General features: G+C 42.3%; 1 protein-coding gene across 2 annotated transcripts in view; it reads left to right on the forward strand.

Annotated features, from left to right (window-relative positions):
* The first annotated feature begins 547 nt into the window (after positions 1 to 547).
* The window catches only part of KLHL24 (kelch like family member 24), a 48,905-nt gene continuing 27,458 nt past the window's right edge, over positions 548 to 21,994 (forward strand). The window contains exons 1-3 of one of the 2 annotated variants that reach the window (XM_049775855.1): positions 548 to 662; positions 15,844 to 15,969; positions 16,203 to 17,179. In XM_049775855.1, the coding sequence (XP_049631812.1) occupies positions 16,260 to 17,179 (920 nt within the window). In that variant the 5' untranslated portion in view covers positions 548 to 662; positions 15,844 to 15,969; positions 16,203 to 16,259. The remainder of the gene's footprint in view (positions 663 to 15,843; positions 15,970 to 16,202; positions 17,180 to 21,994) is intronic. The other variant, XM_049775856.1, reaches the window with a different exon arrangement.

The following is a 21,994-nucleotide window of genomic DNA, read 5'->3' on the forward strand; positions in this document are numbered from 1 at the left end:
ATCAGGAGATTTTTACCATCCCTTCCCTTCAGATATCTATAGAAAAAAAAGTACAAAATAACCCTGGATTTCTGAGGACTCTCTTTCATTTGCAAGAACGTTCCAAATAAAAAGCAATCTAGGATTTGATGAGGTGACAGACTGGCAGACAAAGTCAGTTCTTTCTTTAAAAAGCCAGCGTTTCTAATCCTTTTTAAAACCCCAGAATAGCTACTGAAGCCTGATGGCAAATCTAATGGTTCTGCAAATTCGTGTCAAGTGCTTCTGCGCTGGAACGTGGCAACAAACATTCGTCTCGAGTTTCTCCTGGGTTCCTAACTCAGGAGGCATTTCCTTCACGCCCGTGGCGACCAAAAAAACCAAGTGTTTCCGAAGCAGTAGCTCAGTCTGAGATTGGCCTTCACCCTGCAGCGTGGACACCCAGAGGCCCGGAGGGAACTACATTTCCCAGAATGCCTCGGCTCTAGGAGACGCACTGGATTGGTCCGGGAATGCTGACGCTCAGTGTTTTGGCCCGGACGGTCACATGTTTTCTTTGTTGTGAGCTGCTGCTCCTGCAAAAGAGCTTGGTGTCCGGCTGGAGGAGGCGCGGGCGCTGCGAGCTGCAACTCTAGGGATCGCGGGGACAGCCGCTGTCGGCCGCTTGGAGACTTCTCCGAGAGGTACCCAGGGATGACAGCTCCCGGAGCGGCCTCAAGGCGAGGGGTGGCCCAGTTCCCAGTCTCCCGGGCGAAGCCAGAGGCGGACCCCGCCTTTTCGATTCAGAGCAAATCGAGGGGCCTCTCCGGAGAGATGGCTGCAGGACGTTGCCTGGAGGCGAAGGGCCTCCAGAGTCCTTTAAGAGCTTCCCCCAGAATCAGGCCCGGTAGTTCTACCGCCCCTGGAGCCGCGGTGCTGCTGGCTGGCTCCTCTGGAGGAGGATTTTTGTAGAGGGTTGGGGTAGCAAGCAGGTGCGGGCATCCCGTCGCCTCGGGGCGGGGTGCAGCTGGCAAGACGGGGGTACAAGAAACTGGGCCCCGCATGCTAACTATGGTTTGCAAAAGGAGGAAGGATGTCCTGCCAGTGCGGAGGTCTCCCTTCCAGGAAGCCTTCTTTTCGCTGCGGGAAAGGGAGGACCGTTGTTCTGGTCGGGTTGGGGAATAACGGGGTCAAGGTGGGGTGCCGGGGCGCCCGGCCAGAGCAGCCCCATTGCAGCGATTGCGAAATGTCCTCATCGCTGTCACCTGACCGTTATCCCCGCCTCCACCCCCTGCGAGCCTTTTGTTTACCACCGACGGACGGCTGTGGCGCCCGCGCCGGCCTGGCAAGCCGGCCCTGGAGCCACTGTCCCCTGGGGGAGGAGGAGGGGAAGCGGGGTAGGCGGGGAAGCGGGCGTTGCACCGCCGTCGTCTAGGCCTAACCTCCCCACTTTCTCCACTCGGCCGCTCAGTTTCTTAATTTAGGGCCCCACGGCCACGCCCCCCAGCGCTCGTCACTCCCTGGAGCCTGGACGGCTCAAAGCGTCGGGATTGGGCGCCGGCGGCGGCTGTGGGCGGGGCTAAGGGACGAGACGCGTTCTGATTGGTGGTGCCTGGTCGCTAGGGAAACCGCCCCGCCATTTTCCCCGCCCCCTTGAAGGTGAGCTGGAGGACGCGCGGCCATGCGCGCTCCCGCCGCCGCCCGGCTGCTGCTGCTGCTGCAGCAGCAAAAAACCCTCGGTGGGGGCTTCTGGTGGTGCACGCTCCCGCGACCCCTGCGTGACCCCTGCAGCTGTGGTCCACCCAGGCCTGGAGCCACTTCTGCGAACTGGAAATAGGAGGCCCTCCCCCGCCACCTTAAACTGCTGTTGCCTTATCTGCAGAGATGCTGGACGGGAAGTTACTGAGCGAGTTTGTACTGGCTGGTTCGGTAAACAATGTTTAAAGGGCCAGTTATGGGCCACTTTTTTTTTTTTTTTTAAGGTGTCTCGGCCTCACCTCCGAAAGTAGACTATTCACAGTTAGTTATAGCGGATTTTATGGCTTTAGTTTTTGCTCTCTAGCACTTTAGAATTTGAAGCTACCTCTATATTGGATGGCGGAGGTTTTGCTGAGGTTTATTTTTATTCGATGCTAGATTTTAGATTTTGTATTAGATATTAGAAATGGATTTTAAATCTGCTTGTCATCTAAGATAAAGAATTAGTTCTACTGAAAAAAAAGTAAACTAAAGAAGACGACTTGAAATCTAAAAGTTCAAGCTGCTTCTGTGCTTCCCTTTTAGGGGAGTTGTTGTTTTTTTTTTTTTCTTCCATGGACAAATTGTGCACTGTTTTCATGAATTTCTAACCGGTGAATGAATTTTTGTTTTTTTGGTTTTTTTTTTTTTTGTTTTGTTTTTGGGCCACACCCGGCGGTGCTCAGGGGTTACTCCTGGCTGTCTGCTCAGAAATAGCTCCTGGCAGGCACGGGGGACCATATGGGACACTGGGATTCGAACCAACCACCTTTGGTCCTGGATCAGCTGCTTGCAAAGCTAACACCGCTGTGCTATCTCTCCGGGCCCCCCACCCCGTGAATGAATTTTAAAACTGTGAGTGGATTGCAATTATGTTGTGAGAATATTGTAAATGGAAAAGATGATAGCAAAATCTACAGCAACAATCGTTTTATTTATTTTTCTTTAATCACCATGTTTACAAAAATTTCTTACTGGGGTTTCAGTCTTAGAATGTACACCACCCTTCACCAGTGCGATCTTTCCATCACCAAAGTCCCTCCATTTCCCTCTTCCACCCCAACACCCTGACAGGCAGGCATTCTGCCTCTCTCCCTCACTATCATTGTCATGGTAGTTGTCATTGCAGTCAGTGCTCCAGCTGAACTCATCGCATTTTATAACAAGCTTCATGTCATGAGCTGGCTCTCCCAGTGTTCAGTTCTACTGCTTTGGGATATTATTGCCATACTGTTTTGTTTTTTTTTTTTTATAAATAAACTGCTTGAAAAAAGAAATTATGTATACACAAAATCATCATTAATAGTATTGTAACTCACAGCATTTTATTTTATTATTATTCTTTTTAATCTTTATTTAAGCACCAGGATTATAACCATGTTTATAGTTGGACCTCAGTCATAGAAAGAACACCCCCCTTCACCAGTGCAAATTCCCACCACCAATATCCCTCTTCTCCCTCTTCCTCCACCCCCTGCCTGTATACAAGACAGGCATTCTGCTCTAACTCATCAACATAGTCTTGGTAGTTCTTAGTGTAGTCATTTCTCTAACTGCCTTCACCACTCATTGTGCTGAGCTTTGTATTGTAAGCCAGGCTTTCCGGCCCTCATCTCTATTGTCTCTGGGCATTATTACAATAATGTCTTTTCTTTTTCTTTCTTTCTTCTTTTAATACCAATTTCTTCCAGAATATCATGGCCTAGATATCATGGCATAGTTTCATGGCATAGAGTTTCTCAAAGTAAACTCTGATTACCCATTGGATCTCTCTATTATCTGTAGTGATCACCTCCTTTACATTTCTAATCCAGTTTATTAAGTTTCTCTCTCTTCCTTTCTTTGTGGGTTTTTCTAGTGGTTTATCAATCTTGTTTAATTTTTTTCAAAAAATCAACTTTTGCTTTTGTTGATCTTTTGGATTGTTTTTTGGATTTTCACTTCATTAATTTCTACTCTAAGCTTTATTTTCTTCTATCTACTTATTTTGGATTCATTTTGTTGATTGTTTTCTAATTTTATAAGCTCTGTCATTAACCTTGTTATGTAGGCCTCTTCTTCCCTATGTGTGCTTGCCACTTTGATTTTGAGTCTGTGTTCTGACTATTCAGATGTGTTTCTTATAGGCAGCAGAATGTTGGATTCAGCATTTTGATCCATTTTCCTACTCTGTGTCTCTTAATTGGTGCATTTAGCCCATTGACGGTGAGAGAGATAATTGTTATGGGATTTAGTGTCATCTTTGTGTAGAAGTTTAGTGTGTCTTTTTTTATCTTGTCTTAAAGTAGACCTTTCATTTTATCTTTTAAGGTTGGTTTTGAGTCTGTAAAGTTTCTAAGTTCCTGTTTATCCATGAAGCTATGTATGCTTCCTTCAAACCTGACAGTGAGTCTAGCTGGGTGCAGTATTCTAAGTGAAGCATTCATTTAGTTGAGTTTTGCCATTTTATCCCACCACTGCCTTCTGGCCTTGAGGGTTTCTTGTGACAGGTCTGCTGGAAATCTTAAGGATGCTCCTTTGAATGAAATTTCCCTTTTGGGTCTTGCTGCTTTCATTCTATCCCTATCTATGGGATTCATCATTGTGATTAGGATGTGTCTTGGAGTGGTTTTCTTCAGGTCTCTTTTAGCTGGTATTCTTAGGGCATGTAGGATTTGATTGTATGCAGTCCTTAACTCAGGGAATTTCTCTGTAATGATTATTGATTCTTTTTGGGGATTTTATTCCTGGGTCTCTGGGACTCTAATGATTTTTATATTGTTTCTGTTGAATTTGTCAAGGACTTCTGTTTTCATCTGTTCACCACGTTCACATTCTTTGAGGATTTTTTTCCATTGTCCAATCATTTGCTTTAAGGGTCTTTTCCAATCTCTTCTGCTGTATGGTGGTGTTCTGCATCTCATCTTTCAGTTTGCTGATTCTGCCCTCAGCTGCTGTTACTCTTTTAGAGAGGCTTTTCATTGAGGTTTTCATGTCATCTACTGAGTTTTTCAATTCTGTTATTTCAGTTTGGAGTTTTCTGATTTCTAACTTTGTTCAATTCAATCTATGCATCCTTTGAGCACTCTAAATATCCTCCATATTTCTACTCTAAACTCCTTATCTGAGGGGCTAACTAGGTCTAGGTTGGTACATTTCAGGTCATCAGAACTGCCATATTCATTCTTTTATACATGGTGTTGGCCTACGTTGTTTCCCCATTGCCACACTTATAGTGTGGTTTTTTGTTTTTTTGTTTTTTTTGTTTTTTTTTTTTTTTTGGTTTTTGGGCCACACCCGTTTGACGCTCAGGGGTTACTCCTGGCTATGTGCTCAGAAATCGCCCCTGGCTTGGGTGGACCATATGGGAGGGGGGGATCGAACTGCGGTCCTTCCTTGGCTAGCGCTTGCAAGGCAGACACCTTACCTCCAGCGCCACCTACCCGGCCCCTATAGTGTGGTTTTTACTTCATGTTGTTGTTAGGTTCATGGTCTATAGAAGATGCACATGGTCAGGAAGCAAAGCAGAGCAGCCAAACTCCTCTGTCTCCACACTTATTCAGCAAAGACAATTTACCCTGTATTGGGCCCTGAAGAGATTATGTTTGCTGTGGTCTTTTTGGTTGCCTCATGTAGAAAAGCAGGGAAGCAGGCAGGAAGCAAGGCAGCAGCCCTTTATAATGGCTCTCTGTGCCCAAACACTCAGCAGGAATCAGCTTCCCCCACTTATTGGGCAGAGACAGCTAACCCTGTGTTGGGCCTTGAAGAGAGTATGTTCACTGTCACCTTCTTAGCCCCCTCATACAGGAAAGCAGGCAGGGAGCAAGGCAGCAGCCCTTTATAATGGCTCTGGTGCCCAAACACATGGCAGGAATCAGCCTCTACCCTTATTGGCAGTGACAGCTTACCCTGTGCTGGGCCTTTAAGATATTATGCTTGCTTTCATCTTTTTGGCTGCCTCACGCAAGAAAGCAGGTAGAAAACAAGGCAACAGCCCTTTATAATGGTTCTCTTGTTCCCAAACACTCGGTTGGAATCAGCCTCCACCCTTATTGGGTGGAGCAGCTTACCCTGTGCTGGACTCTGAAGAGATTATGTTCGCTGCCTCATGCAGGAAAGCAGGAAAGCAGCTGCCATACTCTTTTTTATTTTTCTTATATTCCACAGATGAGTCAGACTGTTCTCTCTCTATCCCTCTCCCTCTGGCACATTTCCCTCAGCATAACAGTCTCCATGTCCATCCATGTATAGGCAAATTTAACGACTTCATTTTTAATAGTAGCTACATAGTATTCCATTGTGTAAATGTACCAGTTTCTTTAGCCACTCATCTGTTGTTGGGCACGTGGGTTTTTTCCATATTCTGGCTATTAAAAATAGTGCAGCATCTATCATTTAGTGTTAAAATGCAGTTTCCAAGTTTATCCTAGTTCATTGTATACATGTGTGTTTTCAAACCCAGGACCTCACATGCAGAACAAGCCTCTGCCTTTGATCTATGCCCTCAACACACACTTTAGCCCATTTTCGTTAACAAATCTATAGAAATTTACCCAATATAAACCTGTGAGAGGTTGATTGAGCTTCCTACATAATGTAGAAATTAAGTAAAAACAATTCTCTTTGGTTATGCATTCCTATATATATTTATGTCATTGAATCGACCACTTCAGGAAATAGTTTCAGTGATTTGGAGCTACCTCATCATATATACATTGAAGGTACTTAATATGTCCAAATAAGTACAATATGGAAACACTTCACCTTAAAAAAATGTTTTTAAAAAACCATGTCAGAAGTCTGCTTATTCAAAGTTGTCAAGTTAGCCAGAAACAGGAGGAATAAATTATTATTATGAGTTAAGACTGTCAGCATCACAGCTTTATTTAAACTTTTCTGGCTTTTCTTCAACTTGCTAAAACACTAAGTGCTTTTTAAAATGCCTTTGTTTTAACTTTCTTTTTTTATTTATTTATTTTTTTTCTGATTTTTGGATCACACCCGGCAGCACTCAGGGCTACTCCTGGCTCTACGCTCAGAAATCACTCCTGGCAGGCTCGGGGGACCATGTGGGATACTGGCATTCGAACCACCGTCCTGCATGCAAGGCAAACACCTTACCTCCATGCTGTCTCTCAGGCCCCTGACTTCCATTTTTGTTTCTACCATTAGTTAAATCCCACAATCCTAGAAAAAATACTATTGATTGAATAAGTGACTTCAGTTGTTTCTATAAATATATTTCCTCTAACACAGAAATTGTGCTCAACACCCTTTTTTGTGAAAGATACCCACACCTTCCTTTCCTTACTCTTAGTTCTGCCATCAGGATCACTGACAATGCTCAGAACACCAGGGTACTATATACAATACAAAGACCAGATTGATGCTTTACCTACTTTTCTCTCGTTCCAATCTAAGGACATCCTTTTTCTTTTTTTTCTTATTTTTTTTTGGGGGGGGCCACACCCGGCTGCCTCAGGGGTTACTCTTGGTTATCTGCTCAGAAATAGCTCCTGGCAGGCACCAGGGACATATGGGATGCTGGGATTCGAACCAACCACCTTAATTCCTGGGTCGCTGCTTGCAAGACAAACACTGCTGTGCTATCTCTCCAGCCCCAGGACATCCTTTTTCAATAACTTTTAGAGGTGGACTAAAAATGAAATGTTTAATGAAAATAAAGTATGCATGTGAAAAATACCTTTTGTATGATTTTGTTTTTATTATGACTGAAACAGTGCCACTTGACAATTTGATGATTTTCTTAAATACTCATTTATTTATTTTAGTCAGCAGTGAAATTACAAAGCTATTCATGTTTGGGTTTCAAGAATATAATGTTTCAACATCCATCCCTTCACCAGTGTCCACTTCACTCCACCAATGCCTCCCACCAATACCCATTTGCTTCCTATCTTCTGCCTTTGGGAGAAATGATTTTGTTTTGGGTTATTGTGGAGTGTTTTTTTTTTTGTTTTTTTTTTTGTTTTTTATGTTTTTGCAATGTGGTTTATAGCACTGTTGCTGACAGTGTTTTATTCTAACCACTTTATTACCTTTCAGCACCACTAACTCCTCCTCCTGGTTGAATGTCTTCCTCCTGGTCTCACTACCAAACCCCCTCAAGTGTCATGTTTCTGACTGAATACTAGTTCTCATGTATTTTGTTTCCATTGTCTTTGAGCATCATTATATTTTTTATACCCCATATATGAGAGATCATTCTGTGTCAGTTTCTTTTTTTTTTTTTTTTTTTTTGGTTTTTGGGCCACACCCGGTAATGCACAGGGGTTACTCCTGGCTATGTGCTCAGAAGTTGCTCCTGGCTTGGGGGACCATATGGGATGCCGGGGGATCGAACCGCGGTTCGTCCAAGGCTAGCGCAGGCAAGGCAGGCACCTTACCTTTAGCGCCACCGCCCGGACCCTCTGTGTCAGTTTCTTTCCCTCTGACTAATGTCATTTATCATGGTCTGTCCTGGTTCATCCATGTATCAGATAATTGCATAATTTTATCTTTTCATATGGCTGAATAATATTTCATTGTGACGTATACCATAGTTTATTGGGTTTGGTTTTGGTTTGGGGGCTACAGTCGGCAGCAGTCATGGGTTACTCCTGGCTCTGTGCTGAGAAATCACTTCTGGAAGGCTCAAAGGACTATATGGGATGCCAGGGATTGAATCTGGGTCAACTGCGTCCAAGGCAAATGCCCTACACTTCCTAATGACTATATACTAAATGTTCAAAAGTTAATAAATAGGCTTGAGACTGAGGAAGTGATACAGTGGTTAATTTGCTTTGCACACAGCTGACCTGAATTTGATCTCCAGCCTCCCATATAGTCCTCCAAGCACTGCCAGGAATAATTCCTGAGGGCATACCAAGAGCAACCCTTGTGTGCTGCCAGGTGTGGCCCCAAAACAAACAAAAAAAAAGTTGATAACAACTTCTAGAAGTTATTTCTGGACCTGGGATATAACTTAACAGTAGGGCTCAAGCCTTTTATTGTGAGAATTTTGGACCCTGTTCAAAAATTTGTTTTTAATTTCTATAAATAAGATGGGTCACTTCTTTTTTTTTTTTTTTTTTGGTTTTTTTTTTTTGGGCCACACCCAGTGACGCTCAGGGGTTACTCCTGGCTATGTGCTCAGAAGTCGCTCCTGGCTTGGGGGACCATATGGGACGCCGGGGGATCGAACCGCGGTCCATCCGAGGCTAGCGCAGTCAAGGCAGGCACCTTACCTTTAGCGCCACCGCCCGGCCCCGATGGGTCACTTCTAAGGTCAATAAATATATTTCACTTAGGAGTAGTTTTGTTCATAAGAAATTATCCAGAAAAACTCACTCTGAAAATTTTTTTTTTTTTTTGGTTTTTGGGCCACACCGTTTGATGCTCAGGGGTTACTCCTGGCTATGCGCTCAGAAATCGCCCCTGGCTTGGGGGGACCATATGGGACGCCGGGGGATCGAACCATGGTCCGTCCTACGCTAGCGCTTGCAAGGCAGACACCTTACCTCTAGCGCCACCTTCCCGGCCCCCACTCTGAAAATTTTACAAAGGACTAAGTAGTGCCCTTACAGATTTCATTCTATTAAGTCAGAAACAATTTTGCTCATAGAAAATCAGCTATATGCCTATAGGTTTGGGTTTTTTTTTTCTTTTTTACTTTTTTTGGAGTAAGATAAGGGAAAGAAATGCTGACTGGAGAACTTTACTTTTTTTCCTCCCATGATTTGGGAGGATATAGTTTCTTAGTTATAGAATCATACTATTTTCTCTGACATACTGCTTGGTTTGTTTTGGGGGTTTTATTTTGTTTTATAATTTTTATTGAGACTAATGTGATGGGGTTTGGTTTGGTTTGGTTTGGGGGTCACACCAACCATTGCCAAAGGCTTATTCTTGGCTCTGCTCTCAAGAATAACTCCTGGGCAGCTCAGGAGTCCATATGGGATATCTGGGATAGAACCCAGGCCAGCTATGTGCAAGGCAAGTGCCAGCTCCTGTTTGATTCACTGTTTAAATGCTCCTAAATAGTTTTATTTTCTTTCATGTGTGTTAAACATTTGAGGTTCTCGTAGACAAGGGACAATTCCTCAACAAAGAAATGTAAGGCCATAGTTGATTTTTGTTATGGTAGGTAAATATGTTCTTAGTGATTCCAATAAGGAATTAGAGGGGCTGGAGTGATCGTACATTGGCTAAAGAGCTTGCCCTACATGTAGCCAACCTACATTACCTCCTCAACATCCCATATCGTCCCTAGACCCCCACCAGGAGTAACCCCTCAGTATGCTGGGCGTAGCCCATAAACGCACTTAAAGTTTACTTATTCAGAGGCATTTAAAAAAAGTGTCAGTGGCCCGGAGAGATAGCACAGCAGTGTTTGCCTTGCAAGCAGTCGATCCAGGACCAAAGGTGGTTGGTTCGAATCCCGGTGTCCCATATGGTTCCCCGTGCCTGCTAGGAGCTATTTCTGAGCAGACAGCCAGGAGTAGCCCCTGAGCACCGCCAGGTGTGGCCCAAAAACAAAAACAAAAACAAAAAGTGTCTGCGTGGTGGCGCAAGCCGTAGGGCATTTGCCTTGCACATGCTAACCTAGGACTGACCGCAATTCGATTCCCTGACATCCCATATGATTCCCCCAAGCTAGGTGCGATTTCTGAGTGCATAGTCAGGAGTAACCCCTGAGCGTCACCAGGTGTGGCACCAAAAAACTAAATAAATAAATAAATAAATAAATAAATAAATAAATAAATAAATGCCAACTTTGGAGCCCGAGAGATAGCACAGCAGTAGGGTGTTTGCTTTGCATGCAGCAGACCCAGGACAGAAGGTGGTTCGAATCTCAGCATCCCATATGGCAGGCATCCGAGTCTGCCAAAATCATTTTTGAGTGCAGATCCAGGAGTAACCCCTGAGCTGCCAGGTCACACCAGAGTGATAGGGCATTTGCCTTGCATACAGCTGACCCAGGATTGACCTGGGTTTGATCCCTAGTGTCCCAGATGGTCTGATGGAATGATTTCTGAGCACATAGCCAGGAGTAACCCTGAGCATCACTGGATGTGGCCCAACTCTCCCCCTCAAAATACAGACACAAAACTTCTATGTAGTTTTACCTGAATCTTACATCAATGTTTAATTCACTCAATAGGCTTTATACATACAAATTTCTATGACAATTGATACAGATCTCTAGATGAAGAAAGCTGAATATTTTAAGTTTTCCTGTTTTTGTCCATTTCAGTTAAAAGTGAAATTCTTAGTTCTTCAGTATGCTATTTTGTTTTGTATTGAGTGCATTTTCATTTAAATGCTGAGGAAATGTTTTAAAAAATATGTGGAGGCAGAGGCTCACTGTTTATGCTCCTGATACAAGTAATTATATCACCAAAGTGACACTAATTTGAATTTTCAAACCTGAAATGCAATAAGAATGTAAATCAAGCTGTTAAGAAAATAAGAATAAGTTCTTATTATGAAGTTTACTTGTGGCAAATTATAATTTGAATTTATATTAGTAAAGCATTAATATTAAGATGACATACTCCATATCACTTGTTAATTTATAGCATGAACAGTTATTAAAATTGAATATTATTTGTGACATTTTATGCTTTGAGTTTTTCATCATTTCTTCAACAAAAAGTTAACATTTAGGCATAGTAATAATTCACTTCTATGGAGAGCAGATGGTTTTCTGTGTATTGAGCTGCTATTGAGATAGCTTCAAATTGAAAAACATATTTGGTACATGCCTACTACCTGTGTTATAGGAGTTTGAAAATGATGCATTATAAAGGAATTGCTTTTTTGTTTATTTTGTTAGTTTTGGAGGCCATACTCAGCTGAACTCAGGGCTTATCTTTGTGCTCTGGGATACTCCTGGCAGAGCTGGGCAACAATATGTACTAGAATTGAACCCAGGTTTGGCTATGTTGCAAGGTTAGCACCTTAACACAATATACTCTTTCCAGCCCATATATACCTTTCCTTAACTATATTTAAAATACAAACAAAAATACCTCAGCAGCAATATCTTACATCTCTGAAATTCAGGCTTAATGGATATCCTGATAGCAGTAAGCAAGCAATAATTATTTGCTATTGATGATAGTGATCAAAATGAGAAAGTTGAGTACGTACAGTAAGGGAGTAGACAGCAGTTGGAAATACTTAGTGATATTTGAACAGGGTCATGGGAGATTGAGGAAAAGGACAAAAATAAGAATAAATAATATGAAAAATACACATATAGAGAATGAATAGCTTCTTTATTTTGAAACTTTTGATTTTTTTGCTTGTTATGTCATGAAAAGACTTTTATACTTTATTTTATTTTTTTGTTTGTTTTTTGGGTCACATCCGGCAGCGCTCAGGGATTACTCCTGGGTCTATGCTCAGAAATCGCTCCTGGCAGGCTCCGGGGACCATATGGGAATGCCAGGATTCGAACCGCTGTCCTTCTGCATGCAAGGCAAATGCCCTACCTCCATGCTATTTCTCCGGCCCCATGAAAAGACTTTTAAATGGGGGTAATTTGGAATCAGAGATACAATACGGCAATTTGGGTACTTGCCTTGTACACGGCCAACCAGCGTTGGCCAGTTTCATCCCTAACTCCATATGACTCCCCAACCCACCAGAATGTTTCCTTGAGTGCAGAGCCAGTAGTAAGCCTTGAGCATCACCTAGTATGTGGCCCTCCTCAAATATAAAATGGGGTAACTTAATATCTAATAGGATATACAAACTAGAATTTTACATTAAGAGGGTTAACTCTGTTGTCTCAATTTCATTTGTGGCTTACTAATGTAGGATGGCATACTTTTTTGGTCTCATTTTTATTTAGGGATTTTTAGATTTTTGGTGGTAGACTTTTTTGGTTGGTTGGTTGGTTGGTTGATTCGACTTCATTTCATTTAGTTTTTGGTTTTTGGATCACACCAGCAGTCCTCAGGACTTAATCCTAGCTCTGCATTTAGTAATCACTTCTAGCAAGTTCAAAGGACCATATAAGTATCAGGGATCAAATCTAGGCTTGCCAGACAAATACGTTATCCACTGTGCTATAGCTTCAGCCCTTGCTTTGTTTTTATCTCTGATATTTTAAGCCTTCTTTTATTGCCAGAATTATCCAAAATGTCTAAATTTTGGACTCAAGAAGAAGTAAAGAATTGGAAAAGGGTCTGTGCATAAGTTATTATGGGCTTGAAAAATTTTACTGTATTCTTTAAAGTCTCTTGCAAATGCATTTTGAATCATATATCTAGTTAAGGAGATGAGAAATGATAGGCAAGTGTTTTTATCTATTCCTTAATTAATTATCTGAGGAATGTTTTGAGAATGCTTTTTGTTGGCAAAGAGGAGCAGGACTTTATATATAAATATATATAAGTAATATATATATATAAACGTGAGAAGCAAGTATAGAAAAACTGTATTAACATTTTTATGGGCCAGAGCAATAGCACAGTGTGTAGATCGAACCCAAGTTCAATCCCCGGCATCCCATATGGTCCCCTGAGCCTGCCAGAAGCAAGTTCTTTTTTTTTTCTTTTTTTTGTTTTTTTGGTCACACCCAGCAGTGCTCAGGGGCTACTCCTGGGTCTATGCTCAGAAATCGCCCCAAGCAGGCTCGGGGGACCATATGGGATGCCGGGATTCAAACCACCATTTTTCTGCATGCAAGGCAAATGCCTTCCAGGAGCAGTTTCTTTTTTTTTTTTTTTTTTTGGTTTTTGGGTCACACCTGGCAGTGCTCAGGGGTTATTCCTGGCTCCAGGCTCAGAAATTGCTCCTGGCAGGCACAGGGGACCATATGGGGCGCCGGGATTCGAACCGATGACCTCCTGCATGAAAGGCAAACGCCTTACCTCCATGCTATCTCTCCGGCCCCCCAGGAGCAGTTTCTAAGCAGAACCAGGAGTAACTCCTGAGCACAGCTGGTTGTGACCCAAAAACAAACAAACAAAAAAAGACATTTTGACAAACATGGTTTCTTTCTTTTCTTTTCTTTTTTTTTTTTTTAACCCATAGAAGCTCTGACATATAAAATACCTATTTTCTAAAACAAGGGAATAGGCAATGTTGGACAATGAAAACTCTTGAGCCTTGGATTACAGGATTATCAAACATAATCAAACCAGTGGTGGAGATTCATGGTCACTTGGATGGTAAAAGGCTGCAGAACTTTGTATATCAGTATTACAGACTTTAACACTGTTGCAACTGTGTTATCTAATCCATAATGTTTGTTTGTTTGTTTGTTTTTATTTTGGAGCCACATCCAGCTGAGCTCAGTGGTTACTCTGGGCCTGCTCAAAAATCGCTCCTAGCAGACTTGGGGAACCATATGGAATGCTGGGGATTGAACTCAGATCAGCCACATGCAAGGCAAATTCTCTACCCTCTGTGCTCTTCCTCCTGTCCCCAATAATTTTTTTTTAAGTTTCATCTATATTAAAGCCAGAGAGATAGTTTGAATGTAAGTTATTTGTCTTGCACATAGCTTACTCTGGTCCAGTCCCTAGCACCACATAGTCCAAGAGTCATCAGGAGCAACCTCTGAGCACTGAACCAGGAACCATTCCCAAGCCCTGCTGGGAGCAGCCAGATAACCCACAAATAAATAACAAAATGTCTGTTAGCATTTGCTTTACATGATCTGATTTTTCACTTACCATCTGGTTAACACTTGCCTGTGTCATTGTTACATTAGCTACTTAATTTATTTTCTTTTATTTGTTTTTGTTTTTATTTTTGGGCCACACCTATTGACACTCAGGGGTTACTCCTGGCTATGTGCTCAGAAACCGCTCCTGGCTTGGGGGACCAAATGGGATGCGAGGGGGATCGAACCGTGGTCGGTCCTAGGCTACTGCTTGTAAGGCAGATGCGTTACCTCTAGTGCCACCTCTCCAGCCCCTAGCTACCTAATTTTAAAAGCAGTTTTGGTTGTATTTTTTCCTTTCATAATGTTGCTGCCTTGATGAGGGCTTGTACCAGGCATGGCTCTGGTTCTCACACACTGGGCTGTGGTGCTTGCTTGCTGGGAGGCTACACACTTGCAAATATTTTGTTACTTGAGCATCTTTGTAGAGGAATCCTGTCCCATTGTTTATTTTATATTTCAGCAAGGGACTCCCTGTTAAGCACTAAACTTCTTTACTACTGATAGGGCTGAAATTCTCTCTAGAAATTTAGACTAGAGAGACAGCTTAGAGCATAGAGCACTTAACTTTGCATGTAGCTAGCCTGGATTTGATACTTGGCATCAAGCCCACCAGGAATGATTCCTGGGTACAGAGCCAGGAGTAATCCCTGGGTACTGCTGGGTATAGCAAATAAACAAACAAACAAACAAAAAAAAAAACAGTTTCAGGCATTTGTTGTTCCAACTGCATACCTACCCCTATTGTCAACTACCCACCAGTAAGCCAAAGTTCCCTCTTTTCCTCCCCCACCCATCTAAACAAACTCCTTTTTTTGTTTTGTTTTGTTTTGTTTTGTTTTTGGGTCACACCCGGCAGCTCTAGGGAGTTACTCCTGGCTATCTGCTCTGAAATCGCTCCTGGCAGCACAGAGGACCATATGGGATGCCGGAATTTGAACCACCCTTGGTCCTGGGTCCGCTGCTTGCAAGGCAAACGCTCTACTGCCATGTTATCTCTCCAGCCCCAAAGCAAACTACTTTTATTTAAATTCACTAATTACAGTTTGGGTTGGTGTTTGCTTACACTAGACACCTTTGGCTTTGATGTACCTACACCTTTATACCAACCGAAATTTCCATGGCCCTCAGTCTCCTCATCTCTCACCTCCTTCCCCATTTGTTCTTCCTTGGCATTTCCATTTCTGTAATCCAGGACCAAGGGTTGAACCATCATTTGAATCTTCTGTTCCTTTGTCTTGTCACTGTGTATACCACTATATCACAGATATAAGTGAGTCATTTTTTGACTTCTACCTCTGACTTATTTTGTTTGTTCGTTTGTTTCTGGGTCACACCCAGCAGTGCTCAGGCTCTCAGGGGACCATATGGGATACCAGGATTTGAACCACCGACCGTCTGCATGCAAGGCAAATGCCTTACCTCCCTGCTATCTCTCCGGCCCCTCTGCCTTACTTTTTAACATGATACCCTCCGGTTCTGTCCAGGTTTCAGAACACTGCCTGATTGCATCTTTTCTTATGGCTGCATAGTCTCTGATTGTGTATAGATACTGTCTTACTGCATTCTGACTTCACTGTCCATAGAGGAAACCCAGCTGTGCAACGCGGATGGTAAGGCTCTTCATCATTCCCAGGACACAGAATATCTTTTCAGTTGGGGGCGGGGGTCTTCAGGAGTGCTCGTGGGAAAGTCCCAAAATATTCTAATCATTGCAAATTCCTATCAATTTTTATTAAAAATGGACCTTCTCTGTCCTACATGAAATGTATCATGTGATTTTACTGCAGTGTTACATCGTATACTTTGAATAGTGAATGTGTGTATGTTGTTTTTTTAACTTCAGCCACATAAAGAAGATCGCAGACATTTCTCAACGATTATATAGTCAACCGATGTAACAATGGTACTAATATTGGGACGAAGACTAAACAGAGAGGATCTTGGGGTGCGTGATTCCCCAGCAACTAAGCGCAAAGTTTTTGAAATGGACCCGAAATCTCTGACAGGTCATGAGTTTTTTGACTTCTCTTCAGGATCATCCCATGCTGAAAATATACTCCAAATCTTTAATGAATTCCGAGATAGCCGGCTGTTCACAGATGTCATCATTTGCGTGGAAGGAAAAGAATTTCCGTGTCATCGAGCTGTTCTCTCTGCCTGCAGCAGCTACTTCAGAGCCATGTTTTGTAACGACCACCGAGAAAGCCGAGAGATGTTGGTTGAGATAAATGGCATTTTAGCTGAGGCAATGGAATGCTTTTTACAGTATGTCTATACAGGAAAGGTAAAGATCACGACTGAAAATGTTCAGTATCTCTTCGAGACGTCCAGCCTCTTTCAGATTGGTGTCCTCCGCGACGCCTGCGCCAAGTTTTTGGAGGAGCAACTAGATCCATGCAATTGCTTAGGAATCCAGCGTTTTGCTGATACCCATTCACTCAAAACCCTCTTCACCAAATGCAAGCACTTTGCCTTACAGACTTTTGAGGATGTGTCCCAGCATGAGGAGTTTCTGGAGCTCGACAAAGATGAGCTCATCGATTATATTTGCAGCGATGAACTTGTTATTGGCAAAGAGGAGATGGTGTTTGAGGCTGTCATGCGTTGGGTCTATCGTTCGGTGGACCTGAGACGGCCCCTGTTACACGAGCTCCTAACACACGTGAGACTGCCGCTGTTGCATCCCAACTACTTTGTTCAGACAGTTGAGGTGGACCAATTGATCCAGAATTCTCCCGAGTGCTATCAGCTGTTACACGAAGCACGGAGATATCACATCCTTGGAAATGAAATGATGTCTCCACGGACCAGGCCTCGAAGGTAAGGAAGGAGACTAACACATGGTTTGCAGTTGGATTCACAGAATTTGTTAAAAAGAAGAAAAAACAAGAGTTTAAGCTCCTGAATGTAAATTAGAGTAGTCATTTGTATCATTTAAGATTTGGATTGGATTATATGATTCATTAAAATGACCCTTCGAGCGAAGATTGAGTTCAGTAATAGCTTTTAGTGGTGGATATGACCTACCAGAGACAGTTGCAAAGTATCTTTTCATGTCTCAGCATGTGTCTATAAATTTCTCTTTATTTATTTATTTATTTATTTATTTATTTATTTATTTATTTATTTATTTATTTATTTATTTATTTTGGTTTTTGGGTCACACCAGGCAGTGCTCAGGGGTTACTCCTGGCTTTATGCTCAGAAATCACTCCTGGCAGGCTCGGGGGACCATATGGGATACTAGGATTCGAACCATCAACCTTCTGCATGCCAGGCAAATGCCTTATCTCCACGCTATCACTCCAACCCCAATTTCTCTTTTATTTTATTTATTTATTTATTTTTTGTCTTTTTTAACCACACCCGGCTATGCTCAGGGGCTATTCCTAGCTTTGCTCAGGACGCCTTCCTGGCATGCACGGAGGGCCATGTGGGATGCCGGTGACCGAACTCAGGTCGAGCGCGTGCAAGGCAAGCACCCTACCCGCTGTTCTATCGCTCCGGCCCCTCTCTTTTATTTTTAAGGGTTCCAAAGTATTCTACTTTTCTTGTCATTGAATATACAGTAGCTAAAATACTTTTGTAGATCCTACTTTCATAGATGCACTTCTTATTTTAAAAAAAAAAAGTACTTTATGGGGCCAGAGAGATAGCACAGCGGCGTTTGTCTTGCAAGCAGCCGATTCAGGACCTAAGGTGGTTGGTTTGGATTCCCACTCCCATATGGCCCTCGTGCCTGCCAGGAGCTTTTTCTGAGCAGAAAGCCAGGAGTAGCCCCTGAGCACCTCCGGGTGTGGCTCAAAAACAAAACAAAACAAAAAAAGTACTTTAATGAAACAACATACAACAATCAATAAAGATGAAGGAAGAAAGTTAACTGGTATATGTTGAGTAGATTTTCAGATGTGATGTCCAGGCCTCAGATCTATTCTCATTGCTACTTGATTTTATCTGGTTATAAAGATTACATTGTTATAAAGAATTTGGAAATTTTATGTTTAAAGATAGAAATTTAAAGATTATACATATATATACTATATTTGTGTGTGTATATATTTTTATGATGAGTTACTTCTGTAGAATATGTGTTGATTTTAATTCATAAGCTAGAGAATATCTCTATGCTTTATATAGTGAAAGGAATATACTAAACCTTCTTCACCATGACTATTGTAATGAATTCTACATAAAAATATGTATTTTTAATTTTATTTAGCTAATTTTTGAGACACACCCAACATTGTTGGGGACCTACTCCCAGCTTGTCTCTCCAGTACTTGAGAAGCAGGTGGTGCCAGGGACCAATCTAGGTCTCCATCATGCAAAGTAGGCATTCCAGCCTTTGACCCTCAGCCCCTAAAGATTATTTTCTTTTTGGTTTGGGGCCACACCTGACAATGCTCAGGGCTCTCTGCTAAGAAATCATTCCTAGTACTGTTTGGACAGGGGAAAGTGGGGCATATGTAGTGCCATGGATTGAACAAGAGTGGGCTGTTTTCAAAGCAAGCACCTTACCCTGCCTACTATCTCTCTGACCCCCAAATAAATTTCTTGGGCTGATGGGTGGGTCACACCCTGCAGAGCCTGTAGCTTGCTCTGGCTCTGCGCTTAGGGTGCACTCCTGGTAAGGCTTAGGGGACAATATGGTGTTCAGAGGATCAAATCAGGGTCAACTCGGGTAAGGCAAGAGCCCTACCTCCTGTTTTGCCTCTGTGATCCACCCAGAGAATATTTTCAATTTTTTTTCTAGAAAACCGTATCTTTTTTCTTGTTTTGGGGGTCATACCCAGTGATACTGTCACAGTGCTTAAGGGCCACTCCCAACAGTACTTGCCCCCAAGGAGCATGTATAGCATTAACCCAGGAGTCTATGTGTGTAGTCCATGCTATCTAGCCCTTTGAGCCCTCTCCCCAGCCACACCTGTGTTCTTTTTATTGTGATAAAAGATAGAAGTGACTGGGCCCAGAGAGTTAGTATGGCAGGTAGGACTGCATGCAGGATCTTGCACATATCCAACCCAAGTTCAATCCCTGGCATTCCATATGGTTCCCCCTAGCCCACCCAGAGTGACCCTTGAACACAGAATCAGGAGTAAACCCTGAGTTCTGCTACTGTGACTCCAAAACAACAACATAAAAGATAAACACATCATTTTAGCCATTTTGAATCTCAGTAATTTAGAGTACATTCACATTGTTTTGAAACTAATATTTTTTATTTTCCTATACCATTGCCAGGTTTATATAAGTTCACTCTAGCATGTCTCAAGCAGTAATTTTTGTTTTGACTTGAAAAGTAATTAAAATTCATAGTATGAGATAATATCTTTATAATTTACAATAGTTTGTCTATAACGGGATTTAATAGTTCCTCCTATAAAATGAAAATGATGATAAATAGTACTTATTTCCCAGGTTTTGCCATTAAAACAGCTGAATGCAATTATACTTAAGGGAACTTAGCATGATAAAAAATGATACACAGAAAATGCTTAAATTTTTAAGCATTTTTTTATATATTATATGTAAGTGTGGCCCATTCTTGACAGCCTATACTTTTACAAATATGAATCAATATTTTACAAAATATAATGTAGAGCTGAAGAGATATTACAGTGTTTGCCATGCACTTGCCATGCTTGGGCCCTACTCAAGTTCTATCCCAGCACCCCAGTTGGTCCCCTGATCACTGCCAGGAGCAATCCTTTAGCACAGATACAGGAATAGCCCCAGAGCATCATCACATGTGGCCCATAAACAAGCAAGCAAGCAAACAAACATATATTTACATGTTTGTATTGGAGTTAGAGGTTTTCTTTCAAGATCTTATTTGTGGGGCTAGAGCACTAGAACAGCAGATAGAACCTTTGCCTTGCACATAACTAGCATTCCAAATGGTCCCAAGAGTCTGCCTCGGTAATTCCTTAGTGCAGACCCCAGAGTAACTCCTGAGCACCAGAAGTGACCCAAAGACAAAAAAGAAAAAAAAATTGTATTTGTTTATAAGAAAAAATATTTTAACCCTAATTTTATAAAGGACAGAATTTTATTTTGCTCTGTAAATATACTTATAACTTTAAAAATGTTTTCCTTGGGGCTGGAGCAGTGGTGCAAGTGGTGGCATGAGCAGTAGGGCATTTGCCTTGTACGTGCTAACCTAGGACAGACCACGGTTCGATCCCCCGCATCCTATAGGGTCCCCCAAGCCAGGAGTGATTTCAGAGTGCAGAGCTAGGAATAACCCCTAAGTGTCACTGGGTGTAGCCCCCCTCCACAAAAATGTTTTCCTTTAAGACACTTTTGGATCAAACTTAAAAATGTGTGGAAAGAGGGGCCGGAAAGATAACATGGAAGTATGGCGTTAGCCTTGCATGCAGAAGGACAGTGGTTCGGATCCTGGCATCTCATATGGTCCCCTGAGCCTGCCAGGAGCAATTTCTGAGCATAGAACCAGGAGCTCGCTCAGGGATTACTCCTGGCTCTGTGCTCAGAAATTGCTCCTGGCAGGCTTGCAGGGGGTTGGGGGGGAATGGACCACATGGGATGCCAGGAATCAAACCCAGGTCAGCTGTGTGAAGGCAGATGCCCTACCGATCACTCCAGCCCCTCACTCTTCTTATTTTATTTTTTTTAATATTTTTAATATCTTTATTTAAGCACCTTGATTAAAAAAATGTTTGTAGCTGGGTTTCAGTCATAAAAAGAACACTCCACTTCACTAGTGCAACATTCCTATCACCAATGTCCCCAATCTCCCTCCTTCCCCACAACACCCGCCTGTATTTGAGACAGACTTTCTACTTCCCTTACTCATTGTTATGATAGTTTTCAGTATAGTTATTTCTCTCAGTGTAGTTATTTCTCTAACGGCACTCACCACTCTTTGTGGTGAGCTTCATTTCGCGAGCCAGTTCTTCCAGTCCTCATCTCTATTGTCTCTGGGCATTATTACAATAATGTCTTTTATTTTTCTTAAAACCCATAGATGAGTGAGACTATTCTGTGTGTGTGTCTCTCTCTCCCTCCCTCTGACTTATTTCACTCAGCAAAATAGATTCCATGTACATCCACGTATAGGAAAATTTCATGACCATCTCTCCTGATGACTGCATAATATTTCATTGTGTGTGTATACCACAGTTTCTTTAGCCATACATCTGTTGAAGGACATCTTGGTGGTTTCCAGAGCCTGGCTATTGTAAATAGCACTGCAATGAATATAGGTGTGAGGAAGGGATTTTTGAATTATATTTTTGTGTTCTTAGGGTATATCCCTAGCAGTGGTATAGCTGGATCATATGGGAGCTCAATTTCCAGTTTTTTGAGGAATCTCCATATTGTTTTTCATAAAGGCTGGACTAGACAGTATTCCCCCCAGCAGTGAATAAGAGTTCCTTTCTCTCCACATCTCCACCGGCACGGCACTGATTGTTCTTGTTCTTTGTGATGTGTGCCTGTCTCTGTGGTGTGAGATGGAACCTCATTGTTATTTTGATTTGCATCGCACTGATGATTAGTGTTGTGGAGCATTTTCATGTGCCTTTTGGCTATTTATATTTCTTCTTTGAGGAAGTGCTGTTCATTTCTTCTCCATTTTTTGATGAGGTTAGATGTTTTTTCTTTTTAAGTTCT

Source organism: Suncus etruscus, chromosome 6 (assembly GCF_024139225.1).
Source record: "Suncus etruscus isolate mSunEtr1 chromosome 6, mSunEtr1.pri.cur, whole genome shotgun sequence".
Classification (NCBI taxonomy): Eukaryota; Metazoa; Chordata; class Mammalia; order Eulipotyphla; family Soricidae; genus Suncus; species Suncus etruscus.